Here is a 22,879-nt window from a genome sequence, read left to right as displayed (position 1 = left end):
GTAAAACAAAATGTTAGCGAGAATATTTCTAATGTTTCAAGAATATTCCAACTCATATCAAATTATCTAAATTTTAATCTAGTAGACTTTTATGATGCAATGACAAGCATAAATCCCTATCGGTATATATTCTCCGTAGTTTTATTATTGTTCTTTTTTTTTAATTTTCATTTAGGAGCACTCTGTATGCAAGCCTAAACTTGAATGTCCTTTCAGGAAACTGCCTCTCCGGGCCAATCTGGTAATCAACCCGTGTATCAAGACTGCGACCCATACATCGGCCATGGAATGGAAACTGTTTTTCATCACTTCAGCCAGACACCGCAAAGTTGACCGAGGTGAAGCCTGCATTGAATCAAGTTGAGATTCTAGAACTGGTATCAGGATTAAAAAATGTTGGTTTATTATTGAAAAGACTAGGTGACATCCACTGACAAATAGCGTTTGAATTGGCACCAAACATTCTAAAACGATGTCCAACGGTGGAGAGAGCAAGTATCATGATCAGTATTGTGGAAAAGAATCCATGCTGCAGTGACCTTGAGACGCGCTATGAAGCTCTGCGCCAAGGAACTTGCCGCATCATGTAAAAGGTCAAGGTAGCATGAGTGAAGATCAAGGGCAGATCGTGCTCAGCCCTGTCTATGTATATGATGGGGTCGATCTAGCCTTTCAAGCTTTTTCACTCAGAAAGAAGAATGTCCGGTTATCTGTTTGCAGGAATACAAGATTCCTAACTTCAGCATCTCCATGATCAGGAAGGGAATCGGGAATTATAGAAAGAGCAAACGCGATATTATTAACTTATCATGCTGGAGAATTCTAAATAAAAGGGGATGGTAGCACAAAAAAACTATGGTGTTATCTTTCTTTTTGTTATCTAATTAAATTTATCTCAATATGCAAAACAAGGAACTATCTTATTACATTGTTTGATATCTAATATAGATACTGAACGACTATAAAAAGGGGTAATAGTGTTACAGGAAATATCACAGCTAAATTGTGCAAATGTGTAGAAATAATGAGAGAACGAAAAATATAAATGAAAAATAATATAGAGTAAAGAAGAGAAAGAATAAGAATAATTTTAAAAAATTAAAGAGAAGAGAAGCATACAGCCAGAAAAAAGTGACTTGGTAGAGACTGAAGGGGAACTTCGAAGATTGGATCCTAAAAGCACATCATAAGGTTATTACAGTGATTTTACCCTTTTGTCCAAAGAAATAACTTAATATCTAAGGTAGATATTAAATTGCCGAATGAAATAAGGGACAATTATCGTACAGGCCACGAATAAGCTGGTTGTGAAAAAAAGGGAGAAAAGGGTAATTGGAAAAGAAACCCAGAGAGGGGATGGGGCTTAAAATCATTTTACAAAACAAAACGCTTTTGAAATAGTTCTTTATTACCATCAAACGTGTTCAATTTTATATCGAAATTTCGCTTCACGTTTAATGGCCCGTATTCTGAAGGCGGGTTTAATTTAATCACTGGTCTAAAGTAATTTTTCTACCGATAGCCAATTGTGATATGTATCTCTAACAGTACCAATTCGATTTGTAATTTTGATACACAGGTCATTCTTAAATTGACTGTGAATAGTTTTTGAGCTAGTTCGCTTCTTAATCAGAACACCAGAGAAAACGCAAAATAAAGATAGGAAACATATTATAAGTAGGCCTAAATGCAATTTTGATGTTTTTGGCTTCATATAATATCAATACACAGTTGAACCATAGGCTTATTTAAATCGGACTTTAGAATACTGGCCAAAATTTTCTGACGGTACACTCCAAAGCTGATGTGGAAGAACTCACAGACTGGCGTTACTGAAAAAAAAAAACAGACAGATAGAATTTTATTGATGAGTGGAATACAATATAATCATCTTAATTTATAGGCCATGTTTATAATATATTGTTGGAAGTATAAGGTTTGGTTATAACACTTTTATGCGTCTCATGTGAAAAGAAAATTATTAATGGATGGGAAATTGAGCCAACTGAGCAAGATTCAAAATTATAACATTCATTGAAAAAAAAGATAAAAACGGGACATCAATAAATCACTCTTTATCATACTCTTAATTCTAGTAATCATGAATACATGATACATATTTTGAAAGGAAAGGAAAAGTGTGAAATATGGTTTCCTTATTACTACGTCAAAATATAAAATAATACCTATTTACATGTATATACTACTTATTATAGTATTATTATTATACTTATTTGAACGTTTCCCAAGATATCCATTGTACCCCTCTAAATGTTTTCATTACTTGCTCAATACACAATTACTTCACGCATAAATGTAAAAGATATATATGTAATAAATATATATGTGAAAGTATTTGAGTTCGGGATCAAACTTTCATCATATGTGCTTGAATTTCTACTTTAACTTCAATTCATCACATTTTATGGTAACTTAGTCTGGAAAAGTGAGTAAGAATTCTTCATGCGCAACGTATACAAAATCTTTAAACATAATTGATGTTTACTTTGGCTGCTCATATTGTATAAACAAAGAGTCGCAAGTCAATAATCAACAATTGGATTATAGAATTGTCTCTATGAAACAGGTTGCCGAGTCAATTTATTCGTATTGAACAATGTGCTTTTTATTAAAACAAAAAAAGAGAGAAAAACCCCATAATACCCAAGGATAGATATCGCTAGGTATGAAACTTTATATACACAATGCATAAATTATGTAATTAGGAATTATTATCGACCAACTTTGAAATATTCGCAGCAGATAACCAAAATAGTAAATAAGAAAAATCTACCAGTCTTGAAATTAATAAGCCTGAATATGACATCTTACTGGTACTACAAAAATACTCCACATATCAATTATCCAACACGCTTTAAACATAACGCTTGAATTATGAAATAGATATGAATAAAAAAATCCTGATCATCCATAATAAGCAAGAACTGTTATGCAAGTGATTCCTAAGAATATTCCATTCAACAGTGCAAATCGCGCCCACTTCGGATTCTCGTATGCAGCAGTTTTCAATTCTATCTCTGGCTCCTTCTCTTCTCGTACGTCACTTTCTATGTCCACATTGTCGTTCTGTGATCTTCCGTTACCATGGATACAACAAATTATGTTTATGATCCTCCACACCAAACCCGTTCGAGCGCGGTACCCTGTATGCATTACAGAACGGAAAGGGTTGGGTGTTAGCTGGGTAAAACTTCAAAGTAACACTCATCTTATCCAAAACGTGTATGAGTATAATAATAATAATAATAATACCAACATGCTTATATAGCGCATATCACTGCCAAATGTGTCCCTATGCGCAAAATTGGATATTATTACCCAGGCTTTAGCCCCGCAGCCTTTACAGCGTGGTGGCATTTCAAGGAATAAATTCCTGCCAGGTACCAATTTACCTCACCTGGGTCGAGTGCAGCACAATGTGGATAAATTTCTTGCTGAAGGAAATTACGCCATGGCTGGGAGTCCGAAGACTAATCCACTTGGCCACAACGCTCCACATATAATTCGTAGTCCTTCTTTGGACTCGCAACTCTTTAGATCCCAGAGACTGACTCACTTAAATTGATGTAGTACAAAAAGTGAATCTAAATGCATCCCTAGCATATCTGCATAAGATGAAAGATAGTGTTTTGTGTTGTTTTTCGTCACAATCCTCTTCTTTTCTTGTTATCACTATCCTCATTATATAAATTATTCTACTTCATTTATCATCATAATAATCATCATATCCTTCTTCTTCTTCATCATCATCTTCTTCTTCGTCTTCATCATCATCTTCTTCTTTTGATGATTATAATGGCCTGGATGATGGCGATGATCATGATCATGATTCCCATCTAATATTTTGCAATGCATATTTGCTTTTATTTGCCTCCTTTCTGAGTTAGTAAAAATAGCACAATATATTTCATTGGATATTGCACTCATGGTAAAAAGGAATTCATTACTTATTTCAGCTTGTTTCCTTATTTCCTCTTGGATCTTCTCGTTTTCTTCGTCTTGCTCGCCCATAGGTTCCCGAGGAAGATTCGACAATCGTGTCCACCATGTCAAACGAACCAGCTGGAAAAAAATAAGTAGCAGTTAGTTGCATTCATGATCAGAACCGGCAGGAAAATACTTTGAGATGAATAATTATTGTAACTCGAAGACGTATTGCAGCTAACCCATAATACTTTTCTTGACAAAAATACAGGAGTCGTATTGGCATATAATTTTGAACAGTATCAAAGTGAAAAGAGTGAGATGGCAAATATACTCTAATAATGCCGCCACAATGTCTTGCCAAACGTGACTGATAAATGAGTAAATGGGACTGATGATTTAATATGATGAATCTGCTGGATGGGTAAGAATGTCAGAAACAAACCTTCTAGAAGCCTTACTTTTTGCGGCGGTTGTGGCTTGGTCAAGAGGCTGATGACAATGATAAGTATGAGTGAGAAGACGTAGAGAAAAGCTGCAAAATGAAGGAAGTGGAACTGACTGATAAACCTTGGTCTCCTATCTTCCTGACCGCACGACGGTACACCGAAGACAAAATCCAAGATGGCGCGAGTGAAACCAATTGCGAATCCGCACAAGAGACCCCAAAACGCTCCCTATATATCATAATGATGAACAAAATTATGTTTAATCGGGAGTGATTCTGTGGATTCCTGCTTAGAAAATTCTTCATGCATTCTTGATAAGTTACTCCCGCATTTGTCTTACCCAATTGACACTATTATTACATTAGCATATTTTACATTTATCAATCAGATAAAGTTGTATTTATGGAGAATCACATCTCAGTCAAAACAACGCCACCATTCCTATACTGCTACATGTCCTAATTTCCTCGGGCAGATCGAGTGCTGCAATTGACACACCAATCATGCCAATGAAAACCCTGACTAATCTAACGGCGATGTGTGGCCTTCGAATTGGAAACCAAGTCTATGTGCTTGCTGTTTTTCTCAAGTTATAAAAACTGTTGAACCCGAGCTTGCTTAAAAGTTATTCAATTCCTTGAAATGGTCAAAAGAAAATTCTGAGGCTACAGTACCATAGACGTAACCGACTGCAAACCGATCGACGGTGCGCCATTTGGATTAACGTAATATATGTGATCGGTTAGGTGTCCGTGCATTCTTCATGTTCTTTGGTGTGAATGTGATATGCCTAACAGGTGACACGTCAAGCTCCTGCGACAAATTGCTCCGGGCTTAATTTCGTCTAAGATGTAAAGGGTTAGGCTAAGAGTTGCATTAAGGTTTGACGCTAGGTTTGAAGGTAGGGTATAGTGTTAAACCCAGAGTTGAAGTTGGTAATTCGATTAGTATGTGGAATTTAGAGCGGAGCAATATCATTGTCGCCGGAGCAAATGTCATGGAACAGAATAACAATGTCCCTACCGTTTCATTGACCCGTTTCCACAAGACCGCAGTAGTGAAGACGGCTAGAACGGCTGGAGCGAGGTAGGCGTTCACTGCCTGTATGTAGGTGAAGAGTTCTCCTGTACCATAGGCCTGAAGGATGGGTATCCACAGAACTCCTACAACCACCATTACAATTGTTGCTAACCTGTATAATGGGGAACCATACTGAAATCAGTTGAAGTATTGGTAAGTTTTTGTCTAAATATAATAGTCGTCTATGATGAACTGGAATTAAGTCTGTCGTCCAGTGTCGTCTCTGTATTCTAGTGTTTTACTCCCAACTCCGGCCTGGTCAAAAGTCCGTTCCTATACATAAGGAGCTTACGAATATGTAGCTTGTTTTGTTATGTCAGATACCATGGTATCAGAACTCCTTAGCCAATGACAATCATCGTTTCCATGGAATGCACCACTATATAGAAAAGTTATCATGCGTATATGGGAATACAACAATCATTAATTACATGAAGTAAGCGCACACAAGAAGGTTTATTGTTGGTCCGATTCATATCCGAATCATATCTGTAATGACTTTGGGCTTCGTGTCTTTGGGGGTGCATTGTGGTTCCTTCTAGAGTAAAAATGTAAAAAATAATAATATATTTAAAAAAAAATATATACGCTGTTCGCTCCAGAGGGAGCTATGGCGCGCTCTCGGGGATATGGATCCCGCTTCTGGAGTGACTAGTCTCTTATCTCTCTCTGGGAGGGGTGTGATTGGGGGCCGGAGAGGCTCTTTTGCATTTGGAGTGAAGATTCAGGTGCGCAAGTTAGATCATGGTTGCGGTACAGAATGCAGATTATAATGGAGGGTAGCCGGGGGTTTAAGGGAGGGAAGCAGACCGCGCTTCCTTGGCTTGGATGGGATATGGGGGGGGGGGGGGCAGTTGGGATGGGAGGGTGTTTTACTTCTAATACTCATTTAGTTCAATTGCGTCGCTATAAATTCTTTTTTTGTTATATCTGTATATTTTTATTTTTCTACAGACTAAGTATTTACTTTGTTCTAGATGATTTGAATGTTATTATATTCTGTATTTTTAAATACAATTTTTTGTATTATGAATAATTTTTTACTCTGTGGACAGTGTTTTGTTGATATACTATTACTTGTATGATTTTGAACTGAATGATTTTAATAAATACTACTACTACAAAAAAAACCTTCATCTGATAAACACGATAAAGATGTGTTCCGATGTCCCCTCGTCTTCTGCCTGAAAGTTCTAAGCCCCCAATTAAATTTTTACTGGTAGAAGATCAAGATGCAACTGATTTTTCATTTGCTTTTCATGGAACCTTTTATTTTTGCAGTAGAGGTCTCAGGTTAGGACTTCTTTGATTGGGCTCTAGTTACATATCCAAGCAGCATTATGAATATCTCAAACGACGGTGTAAAACCTCGGAAATTACTTTCCAATGATGACAAGTTCCAGTTCTGTGGATGCTGGTCTGAATTTTGACCAGATATCGATGACGAACATTGAGCTGGATGCGTTGAAGATTGAGGTCAATGAACTAACCATAGCAGCCAACATGCTTGCCAACATCAGTCCTCTCAGCCCTGTAAGAGAGGGAATTGATAGTAGCTGAAAATGACACGATCTAAATGCCCATCTTATTTCGAATGTAGAGGCCTGAAACGGTTGTTTCAGATTTAGTTGAGTAGGCCTAGTGCATACGTAAGGTACCTGAACCTATATTCATAAAGTATTTTAATGTCGACTAATTTGTAGGCGCCATTTTGATTTCAATAGAGCACAGTAAATGTTTTACGAATGCGATGTGCCCTGATCGTTTAGTTATAAGCTTGCAAATCATAGTCTGCACTTCAACTACTATTTGTATGCACAAAGTTTATAAAAAAAAATAGATCCCTCTCGATTCGCTATCATTTTCTAAATGTTATCATGCTATTCGGACTTAAACTTTGCAAAACTTATAATCGATAACAAATCGTTGTGTCAGAACTGATTATTTCGCAACCAGTCAATCAAGTTGGAATAGTTTATTATCAACTTGTATCAAAGGCTTATAAATCGCCGATGAGAGTCAGCGTAAAGAAATGGTAAAGTGTTTTTTTTTTCTTCTTTTTACAATGGATATATGTCATGAGTTACCTGTTGGCATGAGTTGAACCACAAGTCTGGGATAGGCGATATCTGAACACCCCGCAGGGTTACCACAAACCTCTTGACAGACATTTGGATCCACACAGGCTATTTCGTCTGAAAGAAAAAAGAACAGCACATGAAACAAAATAGCATGTACCACAAGTACCACCATGTTCAGATTTTAATAGGAATTTTCAATACGTGCGTTGGTAATTAATCGTAGAGACCCGGAACATTGATATCTCTTGTCTCATTCCTTGTAATTGTCAATGCCGTGAATTACAGTTTTGTTGATTGATTCATGAGAAGGATCGCAAATTGATGCTAAATGTTAATCAAAACAATGGTACCGAGGATGGATAAATCGATACTGATCATAAGAAACATTGGTAAGATTTTTAAAGATACTTACCAGGCCACAAGCTTCGGCTAATCATACCAGGAATGATCATAAGAAACATTGGTAAGATCTTGAAGAAGCCAGTCATTATACAGGCTCCCTTGGCATGGGTGACGTTTCTTGCAGCCAACGTACGTTGTACAATCACCTTGTAATCAATACCAATAGTTCAAACCGCGAATAAGAGTTAAATGGGCGTTCAGAATGAGTCATCTTCTTTTTGCAAATTTGAAGATAAAATTTCTCATGCATTCTTCATATATTCATAACGAAATAAATTAAAATTAACAAAAAAAGACCTCTCGATAGCCTCAAAACTACTCAATAGGTTCTAGTCAGGGGTGTGAGTGGTCACAAATAAAAAGATCTGAAAAAAGCTGAAGAGTGTTGAAAAAATCTGAAATAGAAAGAGCTCCCATACTTTTTGTACAGAGGAAAGCCAAAAATAAGCTGAAATTAAGCTGAAAATCAAAACTAAAAAAATCTGAAATCAGATAAAAATCTGATCTCTCACACCCCTGCTTCTAGTTTCATAATTGCATTACTTCAGAATAACAATTTTTTGTACAGCTTCGTCAGTCTGGGCGATGATTTACCTCTTTACCATCTAGTTTTATTCCCAGAGTGTTGGAGAAAAACGTATGATGCAGCAATGAAAGCTGCGTTAATTTAAAGATTGGGAGGCGTGGGGGGGGGGGGGGGACGGGGGGTCCTGTCCCCCTAAAAACGCCCCCTAAATTTGTTTCCCCCTAAAATTTAGGTTGATAACCTTTTTTTTCCTGCATCCCCCCCTAAATTCAGGTGGACCTCCCCTTTAAATTTTTTGGTTTCCGCCGCCAATGACCACAACGGTACATGTTAAAACAGTTGAGTTTGAGCATGAACTATTTTTACTTTAACCCAAATCTAGTGTACATTATCTGATGTGAAGAGGTTTATAAAGTATCACCCAGTACTACTTCTTCTAATTGTATCAACGTATCAATATTACACCAACACACGTATGACAAATGATATCAAATGACATAGTTAAAGCGAAATGTCTTATACCTGACTGGTACACCAGAAGTAACAGCCTAGGACCAATGCCCCAAATATGGCACCAGGCCAAGGCAATCCCGGATCATCGGCGGGACGAAAGATATTCCAGGTCTTCTCCGTTGGTATTCCACAGCTCGTATTATCCAGATTAGACCCAGTGGTATTAGGAATGGCTGACATGTAATCTTCACGAAGAACATCTATGGACCAACCTATCTTGGACAAAGCTATTACACCGGATGATTAAAATATTACCATCATTAGTTGGTATGGGGACACCAGAGGAACAATTATTGAAGCATTACATTGTATCTGGTCACAAAAAATTAATTGAGAAAAAGTCTGATTAAACCCCAAATTGAATTGAATTGGAAAGGTTTAATTGATATTGAACTTCGCAGCCAAGAGGCAGGATTGTGTACAATTTACAGGTTTACATTCATAGTGTACGAAACTGATTAAAAACATCAAATATGAAATAATAACAATATATTGCAAGTCAATATAGGGTGTGAACATGCATGGAAAAAGAACAGTAAAAAGCAACAACTGAAAAGAGGTCACTGGTGGAAGGATGCATTTTCTTAAGCATCCTATTTTAACAAGAAAAAGTGAGAAAATTTAATCAGGTAGATTATGAGGAATAGATGATAGAATCGTGCATAGTAGAATGACTCCCATTGAAAAAGCCGTTCTCTGGAATGAGGGATAGAAGACAGGAGAAATTTTATTTACAATGCTTATTTATTAAAAAAAACTTTGCAGGAGATAATAAATTGACCCATCCAGCTGAAGATCAAGAGTGGGATTCTGTAAGAGGATGTCAATTTGGAGTAGATGGGGCTGCGAGGGTTGCAAGGTAACAACGCCTTTCGTCTCTTTTTCGATCTTTCCCTGGCTTGAAAGGATGGCTTGCATGGACAAATTAGCAGTTCTACCCATGGGTGACTCCCGGGAGCCACTTCCATTGACGAGTAGATACCATGCGTGACCAAAAATCACGTAAAAAGGATCTTTTTTTTTTCAAGATAGGGCACGTTACGTACGTAACGTAATATTAAGGGTGTCAAAAACACTAAAATAATGATAAATGGAACATGGGGTGACTTTAGCAAAGAGTAGGGCGCTTAATATAGTATAGCCATCACCTGCCTTACCGATAAACATCAGAACGAATGCACCGATCATCATGATGACGGCCTGGATGGCATCGGTGTATATCACAGCTTTGAGCCCTCCTGCTACGGTATATACGGCTGTCATTAGAAGAAGAACAATGATTGATGTATATAGATCCCATCCGAGGGACTGCTGGATCACCAAGGAAGAAGCGTACATCTCACTCTAAATGATAGGAATAGCAACAAGAATGATAAAGATGAAGTTAGAAGTACTTCACTGTCAGGAAAGAAATTTAATTATAAAATGTTTCAGTTTAAACATGTGTTCAACATACTTGTCCAGGTTAGGGTTGTCTTGTAGACAAGCATATACATACGTTTTGAATATTTCAAAGGCAAGCGTTGGAAACGTTTGATACCCCCCCCCCCTTAGAATAAAAGTGTACCAGGTTGATGCCATATTTCGTATTAGGTATCTATAAGCATTTTCATACAGGTGTCATAAATAGTCAATACAGTGCTCTAGCATTTATGAATGTAGTTGACAGATGCACAGGAAGTGTCTTTTATTAATAAGAATGTGTTGCTTTATGCACATCTGTTATTTGAAATTCTTTGAATTACTTTATAGTTTTACAGTTAGTCCTAGTAACGGTAGGGTATATTAAGAGGTTAATTTAAGTAATTCAGGGAGAACCACCTAAGCTAGAGTAGACTACAGATGATATTATAGGCAGTCCAAGTTAAAACTGAGGGACTACGTCGGTGACGAGATAACGACCCCAGCTACCGCCGGTTCTCCACCGACATGATTGGTCAAAATTCATGTCCCCATTGGGGGCTCGATCTCGTCCAATAATTCGTTGAAGCCACATCTTTGATCTGAGGGCTACTCATCGAGGGGCAACACAGTCTGCGGAGGCCGAGGCCGAGTGGAAGAGACATCGCTAGCTGCGGAGGCCAGGAACTGGACCGACTACCAGGGCCGAGTGGGGCATGTCAGGCCAGATGAGATGATGGGGGCTAGAGTCAACGATTACCGTTAAGTTAAGTTGTATTTTGTTATATCTGTGTATATTTTCATGTACAAATTATTGTAAAACCATCAAAAGAGAACATCAGAATGATTTAAGAGCTTTGATTAAATCTTTTACTAACTGTAATCCTCAGTTTTACGTATTCCTTATTTGGCGTCAAGCAGCAGTAGATAAATAATTAAATAAAGTCACTTCTCACGTGACAAATACAGTACATCGTAATGACGAACAAATCAAATTCGTTTTAAAATTATCTCGAATGTATTCAATATTGCTGAACGAGTCAATTACAAGTCGAGATACCACTTTTGTCTGTACTCTGTCTCAATGCAAAAAATACCCTGCCACAATGACTGAATAATAAGCATGAAGATCGTACGTTCTCGATGCCTGGAATGATTTTTGTAATATAAGTTCGGAGTGTACATCTTGACTTTATTTGTAAGGCATTTGTAGAAGTCAACGCATACCACCAGACGATATTGGAAAAAAACACATTGGTTTAAAGAATATGACATCTTTGCGAAGACCTTACCGCAAGCATAATGACGGCGACCAAGATGAGGTTAATTATTGCTATGGAGATTTGAAGACGGTTCCCACCAAAACGCAACTTAAGATATTCAGGGACTGTCGTTACCTAAAAGGCAAATACAAAAGTATGAAAACAAACATAATACATTATTTTAAGAATGAAAAGATTGCATAAAAAATAGCTGCTGCTTCTACTTGTACCTTGACTACCACCACCACCACTAGAACGGTTTGAAGGGGGTCGGGGTGACCGTGCAAACAGTCACAATCAGATGGTAAGTTGTTCCCTTTAGCAAATCCGTAGCCGAGGCTGTCTGGGGATTACATTTTCCAAAGCAAGATAAATAGTTTCTCGGATACGAAATATCCCCACAACTGTGAATGATGACCTTTTCATTTCGGGGTGTCAAATTTTTCTGAGACAAAGGTCCAATACTTTTTTTTTATTTGATTTCCCTTTTTTTTTTTTTTTTTTTGCTTGTCAAATTTTGAAGACAATGGTAACCCCTGGCTACGGGGCTGTTTATTACAGGTTTATTGGAAAAATGGGAGGCTAAAGCCCTCCACCTGATTCCGTGACCCCTGACTACTGTTACTACTAGTAGTGCTACTACTACTACTACTACTGCTGCTGCTGCTAATACTACAGTACGTTCATCCATAAAGACAAATGCGATGATGGTGACAAGTAAAATTATGAATTGTATTTATAAGTAACATTATGTTTATTCAAAGGGTTATCATCCACTTTGTTTATGTACCTAATATTAAAATAAAACACACTTACTCCAGAAGCAAAGTAGACGGGAATGAAGAAGAATCCCAACAGAAGTAAACAGTTAAGAGCCTAATTAGGAAACAAAAAAGGACGTATCATTATTATCACGTGAGAAATCCCCCTGTCCCGTCTTTATTTCTGTCTTTCTTTCTTTATTTTGAAAACTACTAATTCGCCGTACTTTTTTCTCCTTGTTCCTTTTCTTGTTGTTGTTCTTTTTCTTCTTCTTCTTCTTCTCCTCCTTCTCATACTTTTCTTCTTCTTTTCCTCCCTCTTTCATTATATCCCCTATTCTCTTCTTCTTTTTATCTTTCTTCTTCGTATTCCTTATCTTTCTATATGCCCTTATTATTTATCACAATAATTCTCAACATTTATCAAAATAATAAGCATGAAGCAAGTATTCATACAGTAGTTGATAGAATGACTATGTGTTTGGAGATACCTGAAATTCATATATTGCCACTCCATAGCCACCAACCGAAGCCGCTCCTGCTATTCCGATAAAAGACCTACTACCAATATTTGTCATCCACAACGATAGACCTACCTGATGAAGAAAGGATTCAAGAGGTAGTTGTGGGGATCATTTAAAAACATTTCAAAGTTTGTCTGATCGTTTATTCATTAATTTATTTGATGTTTTTTTTATGAAATTCACTCTTATGTTTTTCTATCTTGTGTTTATTTATTAATTTGTTTGTTTCTTTATAATTTATTTATGTATTTATCCATTCATTAAGTTATTTATTTATTTGATTATTCATTCATTAACTATATTTCAGTAGAATACCCATCAACAGTGTCGATACATCCAGATGAATAACAGATTTTGAATTGATCGCATTTTAAGTCCATCGAAAAAAAAAATTCACTGTGAAGTAGTAGTAATAATTGGACTCGATAATCATTCCCTTGTTTATATTGATACCAAATTTTAGAAAGGCTACCCACTGACTGCCCCAATTATTTGAATTTCCGTTCATTTTGTAATTTCATTCGTGGTGTTTTTATGGAGGAAGGTGGCCTAGTAGACTCAATGTCAATGCAATCGATGATATCCTAACCATGGCGTATTTTCCTTCAGCAAGAAATTTATCTGCACTGTGCTGCACTCGACCCAGGTGAGGTGAATGGGTACCCGGCAGGATTAATTCCTTGCATGCACTGAGCGCCGGTGATGGTAGCTTGAGCTAAAGCCGGGGTAATAATAGCAGCGCTTTGTATCCTCAGGCAAAAGGCGCTTTATAAATACAGCTATTATTATTATATTGATGGTTAATATAATGAAATCTTCAAATAATTATGTTCTTTTGTGATAAACATGCATCATTCGCAGTGGCGTAACTACGGGGGCATGTGACCCCCCCCCCCCCATTGGCTGGCTAAAAAACGCGGGGGGGGGGAGGAGAGCGAAAAAAAGAAAAAAATAGTGGCGGAAGAAGAAGAAATTATCGTGTAATATATTATATAATATTGTGTTATATTACATACAGTATATATTATATTATATTTGATATGAAAGATTTTTTCATAACTTTATGAAACATAATTTGCTTAGGGCTTATGTGTTTATCATTCCTGGTGCTCGCAGTATCTGTTTGATCAGATAAATAATCATGTTCAAGGGCATTAAATTGTACTAAAACATCCCGTTTTCATGTCAATATACACCAAATATAGTTCCTCGCACTTATGTAGTGACATATGCTTCTTTTTCATAACTTCTCAAAGTGACTGCCACCTTTTCAGGTATGAATATAAAACATTTCCAGTCTGTGCTCACGTTTGCATTAGTGGATAGGTGAGATCTGCTCTTCATGAATTCCGAAAAACAATCTTTAAAATGTCCCTTTTTTCTTGTCTGAATATTAAAAATATTCAGCTCGCGCTTCGCATTCGCATAATTTGTTAGTGAAATACACATGTTCTTAATGAATTCCTACAGACAAGCCTTAGAATGCCCCTCTTCAGGTATGAATATACAAAAATATAATTAGTGAGACACGTATCATGTTCATGACTACAAAAAGTGCTTCATGTGTTTAGGTGTAATTCTAAAAAAATCAGCATGCGCTTAGCGCTTGCATTAGATATATGGTGAGATATGTATGGTCTTCATGAATTCATTAAAAAATAGTCCTTAAAATGTCCCTCTTTAGGGCCTCAATGTATACAAAAAAATCAGCTCGTGTTTTGCGCTCGCATTGGGGGGGGGGCACTCTGCCCCCCCCCCCTGACGAGTCACAACCAATGCAAAAGACGTATCTTTGCCCCACCTGACGGGCTTGAAAAATCTTTTTGCCCCCCCCCCCCTGACGAGCTTGAAGACCTTTATTGCCCCCCTGACGAGCTTGAAGACCTTTTTTTTTTTGTATTTTTTTTGTATTTTTTTTTTTGCTTGTCAAATTTTTTGGCGGACGGTTTTGCCCCTCCCCCCCTGTGGAAAATCCTAGGTACGCCACTGGAGACAAGTATGTATCATGATTACAAAAATTTGCTTATAATGTCCCCCTTTTATAGGTCTGAATATTAACAATTTTCAGCTCGCGTTATTTGATCAACGAGATACAATATCCTTTTCATTGCACAGTCCTTAATCTGTTCATATTTCTCTATTATAGGTTAGTATAGGTTACCTGGTTGAGCGCGCTTTGCGCGCCCACTAAGTGACACACAATTTTTGCTGAGTTGCCCCCCCCCCCATGCCGTGACCCGCGAAACGCAACTGGCAGTTGCATAATTACGAAGGGACATGCCCCCAATTGGCTGGCAACCCCTTCCCCCCCCCAAAAAAAAAAAAAACGGGGGAAAAGGAGAATTTCAATATTCCTGTCTTGGACCCCTTCCCCCCCAAAAAAAATATAGATAAATAATAAATAAAAAAAGAAAAAAGTATTAAAAAAACACCACGAAAAAGCGGAGAAAAGGAAAAGCTGGGATTGATAAAGGGGCGAATAAGATGTCTATGATAAGATATATTTGTTTGCTAAATAAGAATTTACCCCCTCGCTCGCAGCTTTTTAGAAATGTTGCCCGATACGCCATGTCTCTGGCCCTTTCAAAATGTTTGGTTCATAAAATACGAAATTGGGTTTCGCCCGTATTTTTTACTGATTGTAATGCATTAAATCACAATTTTACATGCTACATTTATAATGTATTATCATAACATTGACACATTAACAAATTAGTTTGTATTATGTCAAATTTTGGGGATAAATATGAATAAATCTTAAATGCAATCCTGTGTATGTAGATAGTTTGCTTTAATACGTACCTTATATATTTTCCTTCTTTTATTATCCGCTGCTCTGACGTTCCTTTCCCAAAAATACAATATTGTCGAATTACCGATTTTCAGAAATAAAAAAATCAAAATATTCGAATAGCCACAGCGAAATGTTCTTTAAAAAATGACGATTGTTTTTATGATAAATTCCTATTATAATCATAACCTACCATTTTAAAAGATATAATGCAAATTATTTACCAGATACCATGGCATTTGCCGCCCAGCTAAAAAGTAGCCACTGGTGCTGTCTTTCCCACGTCCAAATGATGCCTGTTAAAATAAGAAGAAAGAAAATTGAGAATTAAGTTTTTAAAAAGTTGAGCAGGGATGGATAGGCTATTTGTATAGTATCGCACGAGATGCGCGAAATTACGAGGAGCAAGATATATTGTATTTTATTTTCAAGTTTGAATGTATCTTGAAGTATGGACCTACTACTCTGTCAGGTCCACGCTTTAATGAAGAAAGTGGTAAAATATGAGCTCTGCGCAAAACAGTTCATAGTTCTTTAATACTGCGCATGTTCAGAAGTAGGTCATTTGAAATCAAATGGCATGGTGGTTTCATATTCAATGAGATAAGCACCAACTTTTAGTCCCTCATTTCCAGGTTTAATTTTCAAAACTATGTAGCTTGCGAAGCGTGTCGCTTTTTGATATATATATTTTTTTTACAAACAGTCCTCACTGTCCTTGTTCCCCTATCACGCCAATATATCAAATGTTTTATTTGGCGCTCACATTAATTTTCATCCGACAAGCTGTAAGGTCTGACAACTTCCCTTGAGAATGATTGGCTGAGAGTCACTGTTACCATGGCAAGTGTCGGATAAAACAGTACTTGTCGGGTAAAACGTCTTGTTTGTTTGTTTGTTTTTATTTCCGAATCAGATAAAAAATACACAATATACAAGAGAGATACATACAATAACGGAGGATCACCCAATTCAGCTGTATTTTCAAAATACTGCTGTTCTTCCTTGGGGTCTTACATTTACCATACAAAGTAATATACACCATTTAAAAAAAAAAAAAAAAAAAAAAAAAATTACTAAGACAAAAAGAGAAAAGAAATACAAATGCTCAATCTAAATAATCATATAATAGAGTATGAAAGGAACTTAAAGTTGGTGCATTACGAATTTCATTGGTCAACTGATTATAAATTGATATGCCCCTATAGAAAAATGTCTTTTTACAATTGTTAGAATTTGGTTTGGGTAAATTAAGGTTTTGGTTCGAACGAAGCGAATAATTTAAAGTTCTTCTAGAAATGTTATCAGACATATAGTTTGGAAAAAGATTGTGCAATATTTTATAAATCATTGTACATATATGCTTTTTATAGCGGCATTCAAGAAATTCCCAATTCAAAGTCTCATGAATATGTTGATTGGAGACAAAAGAGTAGGGATTTATTTTCATAATTATACGGCCAGCTCTATTCTGGAGTTTTTGAAGGGATGACAGAGAACCTTGTGGAGCGGAATACCAAATGACGTTAGCGTAATCAAAATGTGGCAAAATGGCGGATTTGTATATCAAATTTAAGCTTGATTCGTTAACAACATGTCTTAACCGTCCAAGAAAACTAACCAGTTTACTGATTTTCTGACACATGTTATGTATATGAATATCCCATTTCAATTCAGCGTCAATGTGAATTCCGAGATATTTCGTAGTATTAACTTTTTGGATGTTGGTATTGTTTATTTTTACATCTAGTGCATTACACTTGGACAACATATATCTCGTACCAAAGAGCATACTGACAGTCTTCGTATAGTTAACCAATAACTTGTTTTGAGACATCCACTTATCTAAAACTTGCATATCTGTGTTTAAAGTGGATTCCACAACTTTAACATCTTTGTCGGAATAATATATAACCGTATCATCTGCATAAAGATGAACACGACATGATTGAAAAACGTTAGGTAAGTCATTAATGAAAATACAAAATAGCAAGGGGCCAAGAAGTGAGCCCTGAGGCACGCCATGGGTTAAATATTGTTCATTGGACAAAGCATCGTTGACCTTAGTCACTATCCTCCTCCCAGTTAAATAACTCCCGAACCACTGAAGTACTACACCTTTTATCCCAATATTAGACAATTTGTTCAACATAACATAGTGATCGACTGTGTCGAAGGCTTTTCGTAAGTCCACGAAGATTGCCCCAGTGTAGTCTGACAAGACCTTTCATAAAACGCTCCCCGGGTCTGAATATCAAAAATTTTCAGCTCGTGCTTCGAGCTCGCATTATATTGTTTTTTTTTTACAAGTGCACACCTAGTTACCAATAATGCACATAGCATTTCCATTTATTTGCAGGATAAAAGAGCAATCTAGATTAAATGCCTTGCTCACGGGCATGGTGTCTCGGCCGGGGATCGAACCCCGGACTTTCCATGTATAGGCCTGGCTATACATGGAAAGTCCGGACCTCATACCACTCGGCCATTGTTTTGATTAATGACATACGATTCCCTTGCGTATTATCACAAAATTTCTTTTAATTGTCTCTTTTTTACCCCAGTATGTAAAAATAAAAATAAACTCGCACTTTACCCTCGCATTAATTGCTTTGTAGATATGCATCATCTGATTCCAGAAATACTCTGGCGGGATTTAAAAAGAAAAAAAAACGGCTCGCGTTCGCAGAGCTCCGTTTCCTTTTCCTGAATTCCTACAAACAGTCCTTGTCCCTTTTTACACCTGTATACAGGTATATGCATGGGCGCAAATCCCAGGGGGACAGTGGACGCGTCCCCCTACCAAAAATAGTAGGGGGACACGATATCAAATGTCCCCCTACTATTTTTGGTCATTTATGATGGAGTGATGAAGACAAATTCATCATTCACAATAAAAATAATACATGTATTTTGGACTAAATGACCTTACATTTCGGGGTGAAAACTTTTTTTTGCTTGTCAAATTTTCCAGCCCCTGGCCCCCCTACCTTTTGGGACAGATTTCCGCCCATGGGTATATGAAACTATTTGTTGTGTGATTATATTGAAACGATCCACGCATTTGACAACCTGATACACAACAGTTCAAAAGCAGAACGAAACAAGTTCAGCTTGACTAAACGCCCCAACGTGCTTCTATTTATAATCGTCATTTAAGTACCTAAGTCGTTTTGTAAGAAATATCAATGAAATCACTCGTTAAGTCTTCTTATACTTTCCGTCTCACTTGCTTCACTACACATGTTAATCGCTGTCTTTTCCAGTTATAATCCTTGGGGGCATAAATGGGGTAAACGGTCAAATTTATAAAAAGGTGCTAGTGAGCAAAAAAAACCTGGACCTTTAAACTTAGGGATAGATTTTGACATATTTTAAGATATATGTATTTCACCCTTTATCTTTTAATTTTCTTTTTTTCTTCCTTCTTGGTTATGAAGTTATGAAGCTTGTTGGGAGTTCATATGCTCATGCCCCTTATGCTCTACATCTGTATACCAGTTATGGTAGTCCTTAAAACGGAAGTTTTAAGTATATGTTATAAAAACCAAACTAGGTACTTCGTACGGACAAGATCAATAATGCGAGCGCGAAATTTTTGAAAAATCTACTTTAAAATGAGCCATTTTTAGTACTCCTGCCAGTTTTCCCCCATTTATGCACTTAATTCTCAATTCTTTTTTATTCTCTTTACTCGTTTTACATCATGAACCTGAGCAAAGAAAGCAAGCAAAAATGAAATGATATTCAATATTAATAGGGTTGTGAAATAAACGGGGCACAACCCAGGCGCTTGGTTGCGGGGAGGGGTGAAATATAAAAAAAGGATATCGTATTTTATAATATATTTCATAAAGATGATAAATAATGTCATGTTTAAAAACATATAAACATAAACATGTTATTTCCTTCCATCCTGGATTCTTTTTCTTTTTGCAATCCATCTGTTTCTAACAATTTTTGAAAGGAAATTGTTTCATTCAACAAAAAAACATAGTGAGAAAACAAAAATGATGGTCATCGTGCGGTTCAATACTATAGGGCCTACTTCCTGCTTATTACTATGATCAAACTTGTCAGAAGATTCATCATAAATATTTTTGATATTTGAAAGTAAATTATTGGGAAAAATAACACAGACCATCCCCAAATGTAATATTAGAGAGATATATCTTCCAACCCCCCTCCCACACCCATCATGCCCATGGCGTCAAAATAATTCCATCGAATAAATTACAGGCGTCAGAATATTCGTTTGGATCAACCTGAAATACACCTTGAACTCAATCAGAACATATATGTACACGAATTTAATATAAGTCATGCAGTAAACTTTGAGAGTGTTAACCAGAGCGTTGATCCTGTGGCTCAGGGGACGACCCCCCCCCCCCTCCATGAAACCCATGAAAATATGGGATGAGGGCAAACACATCGATTTGCCCCACCCCCAATAACTTTTTTCAATCTCAACAATGTACAACATTTAATGCAATTAGGTCTTTTTAAGCACATGAAACCATGGAACTTGCCTTAAATTACTACTTAACATATATTTTTTAGAAGGGGGGGGGGACTCCGCAGAGAAAACTCTGTATTATAATTTTGCGAGCAGTGCGTACCGAAAATGATGAAATCTTTTCTACTTTTGCCCCCCCCCCCCCCCCCACTAAAACATGATGGACGTCACTGGTGCTTAATATCTTGCTATACTTGAATAATAAATCGACGATGTCACTCAATCCCTATTGTTTGAATTACACAATAAACAAATCTTCATTAGTTCATATTTGCATATCGGTCAGGATTTTTGGTGAATTTCAGTTATCGTAAGTTTCTTATTTCACATGTGAGGTTTTTAACATTAGACCAAGAAGATTCTATGACTGGAGTTCCAACAGGCAACAAATTTATTCAAGCAGCTGTTCATTTCTAAAGAAGCACAAAAGAAAGAACGGCAATAAGGACCTTTTTGATGTCCGCCTTAAAAGGCGCCAGTTTCAGTGAAGAAATCCGAGGAGTGAAATTTTACGAATATTCATTTGTATCGATTTTCCATCTTTCATATTAATAGACAAACTGAAATTTGAATGCATGACAAAACATCAATAACCAAGCACTATTACGACGAGATATTTGCCCAGATTATATCAATTAACCTTTAATTAGTGAATAAAGAAAGAATTTGACCTTTACTGAAACCAGATTTTAACACTTTTCCGATCGTTTGCGGCGAATGAAGATTTCAAATGTGGTCGGTGGAATATTGTTGTACATTACTGTATATGCCAGATGAGTGCCCGCACATGCCCAGTCGAGCAAATTTGAGTCATATTTCAGGACATATTGCATAGTTTATTTTCGCATGCCTCCGAATTATGTACTACACATATAACCAGACTAAGATGCGGTGAAAAAGTAATTATCATCACAAAAGCATTTCCCTTTATGTAGGACCTATAGCTGCGGAGTCATGCGGGAATCATTTGTCTACACAATTGCAAGAGATGTTGAGCAAAGTGCATGCCTGACATTCTTTCTGCTGGCGGTTTTTAACCTTGTTCAAAGAGATTTTATTTGCTGTTACTCCATCTCATTTGAAACCTCCTTGCTTAGACCTACTTGTTGCTTTTCTATACGTACTGAAACCATTTTTTTTTCTTGGGGTGGTCCCCGGGGGGGGGGGGGGCACTCAGTATATAATGCATAGTGGGTATGTGCCGCGGAGGGGACCCCCATTTTTACACTCAAATTTCCGTTCCAAGGCATATCATTTTTTGTCTTATTGAGAAAAAGAACAAAGAAAGCCGCTCCAAAGCAAAGCATTTTCTTCTTATCGAGAAAAAGAAGAAATAAATCCGCTCCAAGGCTTCGCATATTTTCCGCTACGCCGTTCCGGTCGCATTGTTCTGATACAATGAGCCGCAATTTTGGTGAAAAGCGGCCGCAGAGCGCTGTCCGACCATCGCCTCTGCGATAGCGCACCCGGCGCCTGTGCCGCTGGGCTAGCTGCATGCACGTTCCATATGGATGCATACGCACTAACACACAGGGACCCGTTCCAAGGACCCCCGTTTTCACAAAAATTTGTAGTTCCGAAGCCCGTTCCGAGGACCCTCCTTTTTACAATAAGCCCGCTCCAAGGCCCCCGTTTTTTGTCTCGCCCGTGGCACATACCCACTACTTTTTTTGGTCGAGTGCCCCCCCCCCCCCGGGGGGTGGTCTTGGACTTAACACACTTTCCCCGCTCGTCTAATCGTTGTTACAATGAAAAAAAATGTCTGGTGATAAGCAGAAGAAAACAAATTAGCCTAATGAAAATCATTGGATAGCGTGGCTGTTAGATTCATTGAGAATTTCTTACCCATATTCCACAAGCAAATACGCCAAGAAAGTTGACCACGATGATTACAATATCCCAGATTTCTATCTTTCCATTCGCTACGAGGTTCCCCATGGTTGCAGTGTTCTGTTCGGTTGGTAGGATCAGTCTTCTAATGTTACCAGATTATCTATCATAACAATGGGAAGAATATATTAATCAGTTATAAGTCATTTACTGAAAGTGATGCAAACCCCATTTGTTTCGTGCGCCCATTCTAGAATCTGCAGTGTATCAATAACAAGGCGTGGTGATCCTGGACAGAGAATGCAGGCGGTTTGAGAGAAATGTAAAATAAACTATTTGGCATGTTTAAGAGAGGGTATAGAGAAGCACTCTGTTAGAGATTCAACCTTCCCCCTCAAGTGTATTCTTAATCCTTTGTATTATGTAATGCACAATAGTGCTCTGGAGTGAATAGTGAGTAGTTAGGCTCAGTGGTTAGGCTCCATCGCACTTAATTGTAATTAACATACTCAGCATTTTTGAACTGGGTGGGTTGCCTGTTTTAGCAGGAGTACCTCACTATCTGCACAGCTTTCACACAGGCAGGACCTATTGGTCCTTGGGTCCAGTTGGGTGATTGGAAATGGAGAGTTAGAGTTTTAAGCCAAACACTTGCGCTGCAATAAAACTATATTCCAGAGTCAAGATTCACTAAACCAACATGGAGGCCTGTTCCTGATTTCCTGCATTTAGTCATCCCAGTCAAACTGTAAGTTTAGTTGTTTTTTTGTCTCATTTATGTCTTGGATTTTTATTATT

At 37.3% G+C, this 22,879-nt stretch overlaps 1 protein-coding gene across 2 annotated transcripts; it reads right to left on the bottom strand.

Annotated features, from left to right (window-relative positions):
* Positions 1-1,693: 1,693 nt before the first annotated feature.
* Positions 1,694-22,471, bottom strand: LOC129270693 (sodium/glucose cotransporter 4-like). Of its 2 annotated transcripts, none has more exons than XM_064106507.1 (14): positions 22,097-22,471; positions 15,960-16,031; positions 12,912-13,016; positions 12,476-12,535; positions 11,690-11,794; positions 10,154-10,340; positions 9,006-9,223; positions 7,968-8,103; positions 7,562-7,669; positions 6,855-7,005; positions 5,418-5,586; positions 4,407-4,622; positions 3,969-4,083; positions 1,694-3,164 (listed from the first exon to the last, which is right to left on the bottom strand). In XM_064106507.1, the coding sequence occupies exons 1-14, from the start codon at positions 22,187-22,189 to the stop codon at positions 2,926-2,928; spliced, it is 1,974 nt and encodes a 657-aa protein (XP_063962577.1). In that variant the 5' UTR covers positions 22,190-22,471; the 3' UTR covers positions 1,694-2,925. The 2 variants fall into 2 exon arrangements, with proteins under 2 accessions (XP_063962577.1, XP_063962578.1); XM_064106508.1 differs by having other exon boundaries at positions 1,826-3,164; positions 4,391-4,622; positions 22,097-22,332.
* Positions 22,472-22,879: the final 408 nt, after the last annotated feature.

Source organism: Lytechinus pictus, chromosome 11 (assembly GCF_037042905.1).
Source record: "Lytechinus pictus isolate F3 Inbred chromosome 11, Lp3.0, whole genome shotgun sequence".
Classification (NCBI taxonomy): Eukaryota; Metazoa; Echinodermata; class Echinoidea; order Temnopleuroida; family Toxopneustidae; genus Lytechinus; species Lytechinus pictus.
This window is presented reverse-complemented; position numbering and strand designations above follow the sequence as displayed.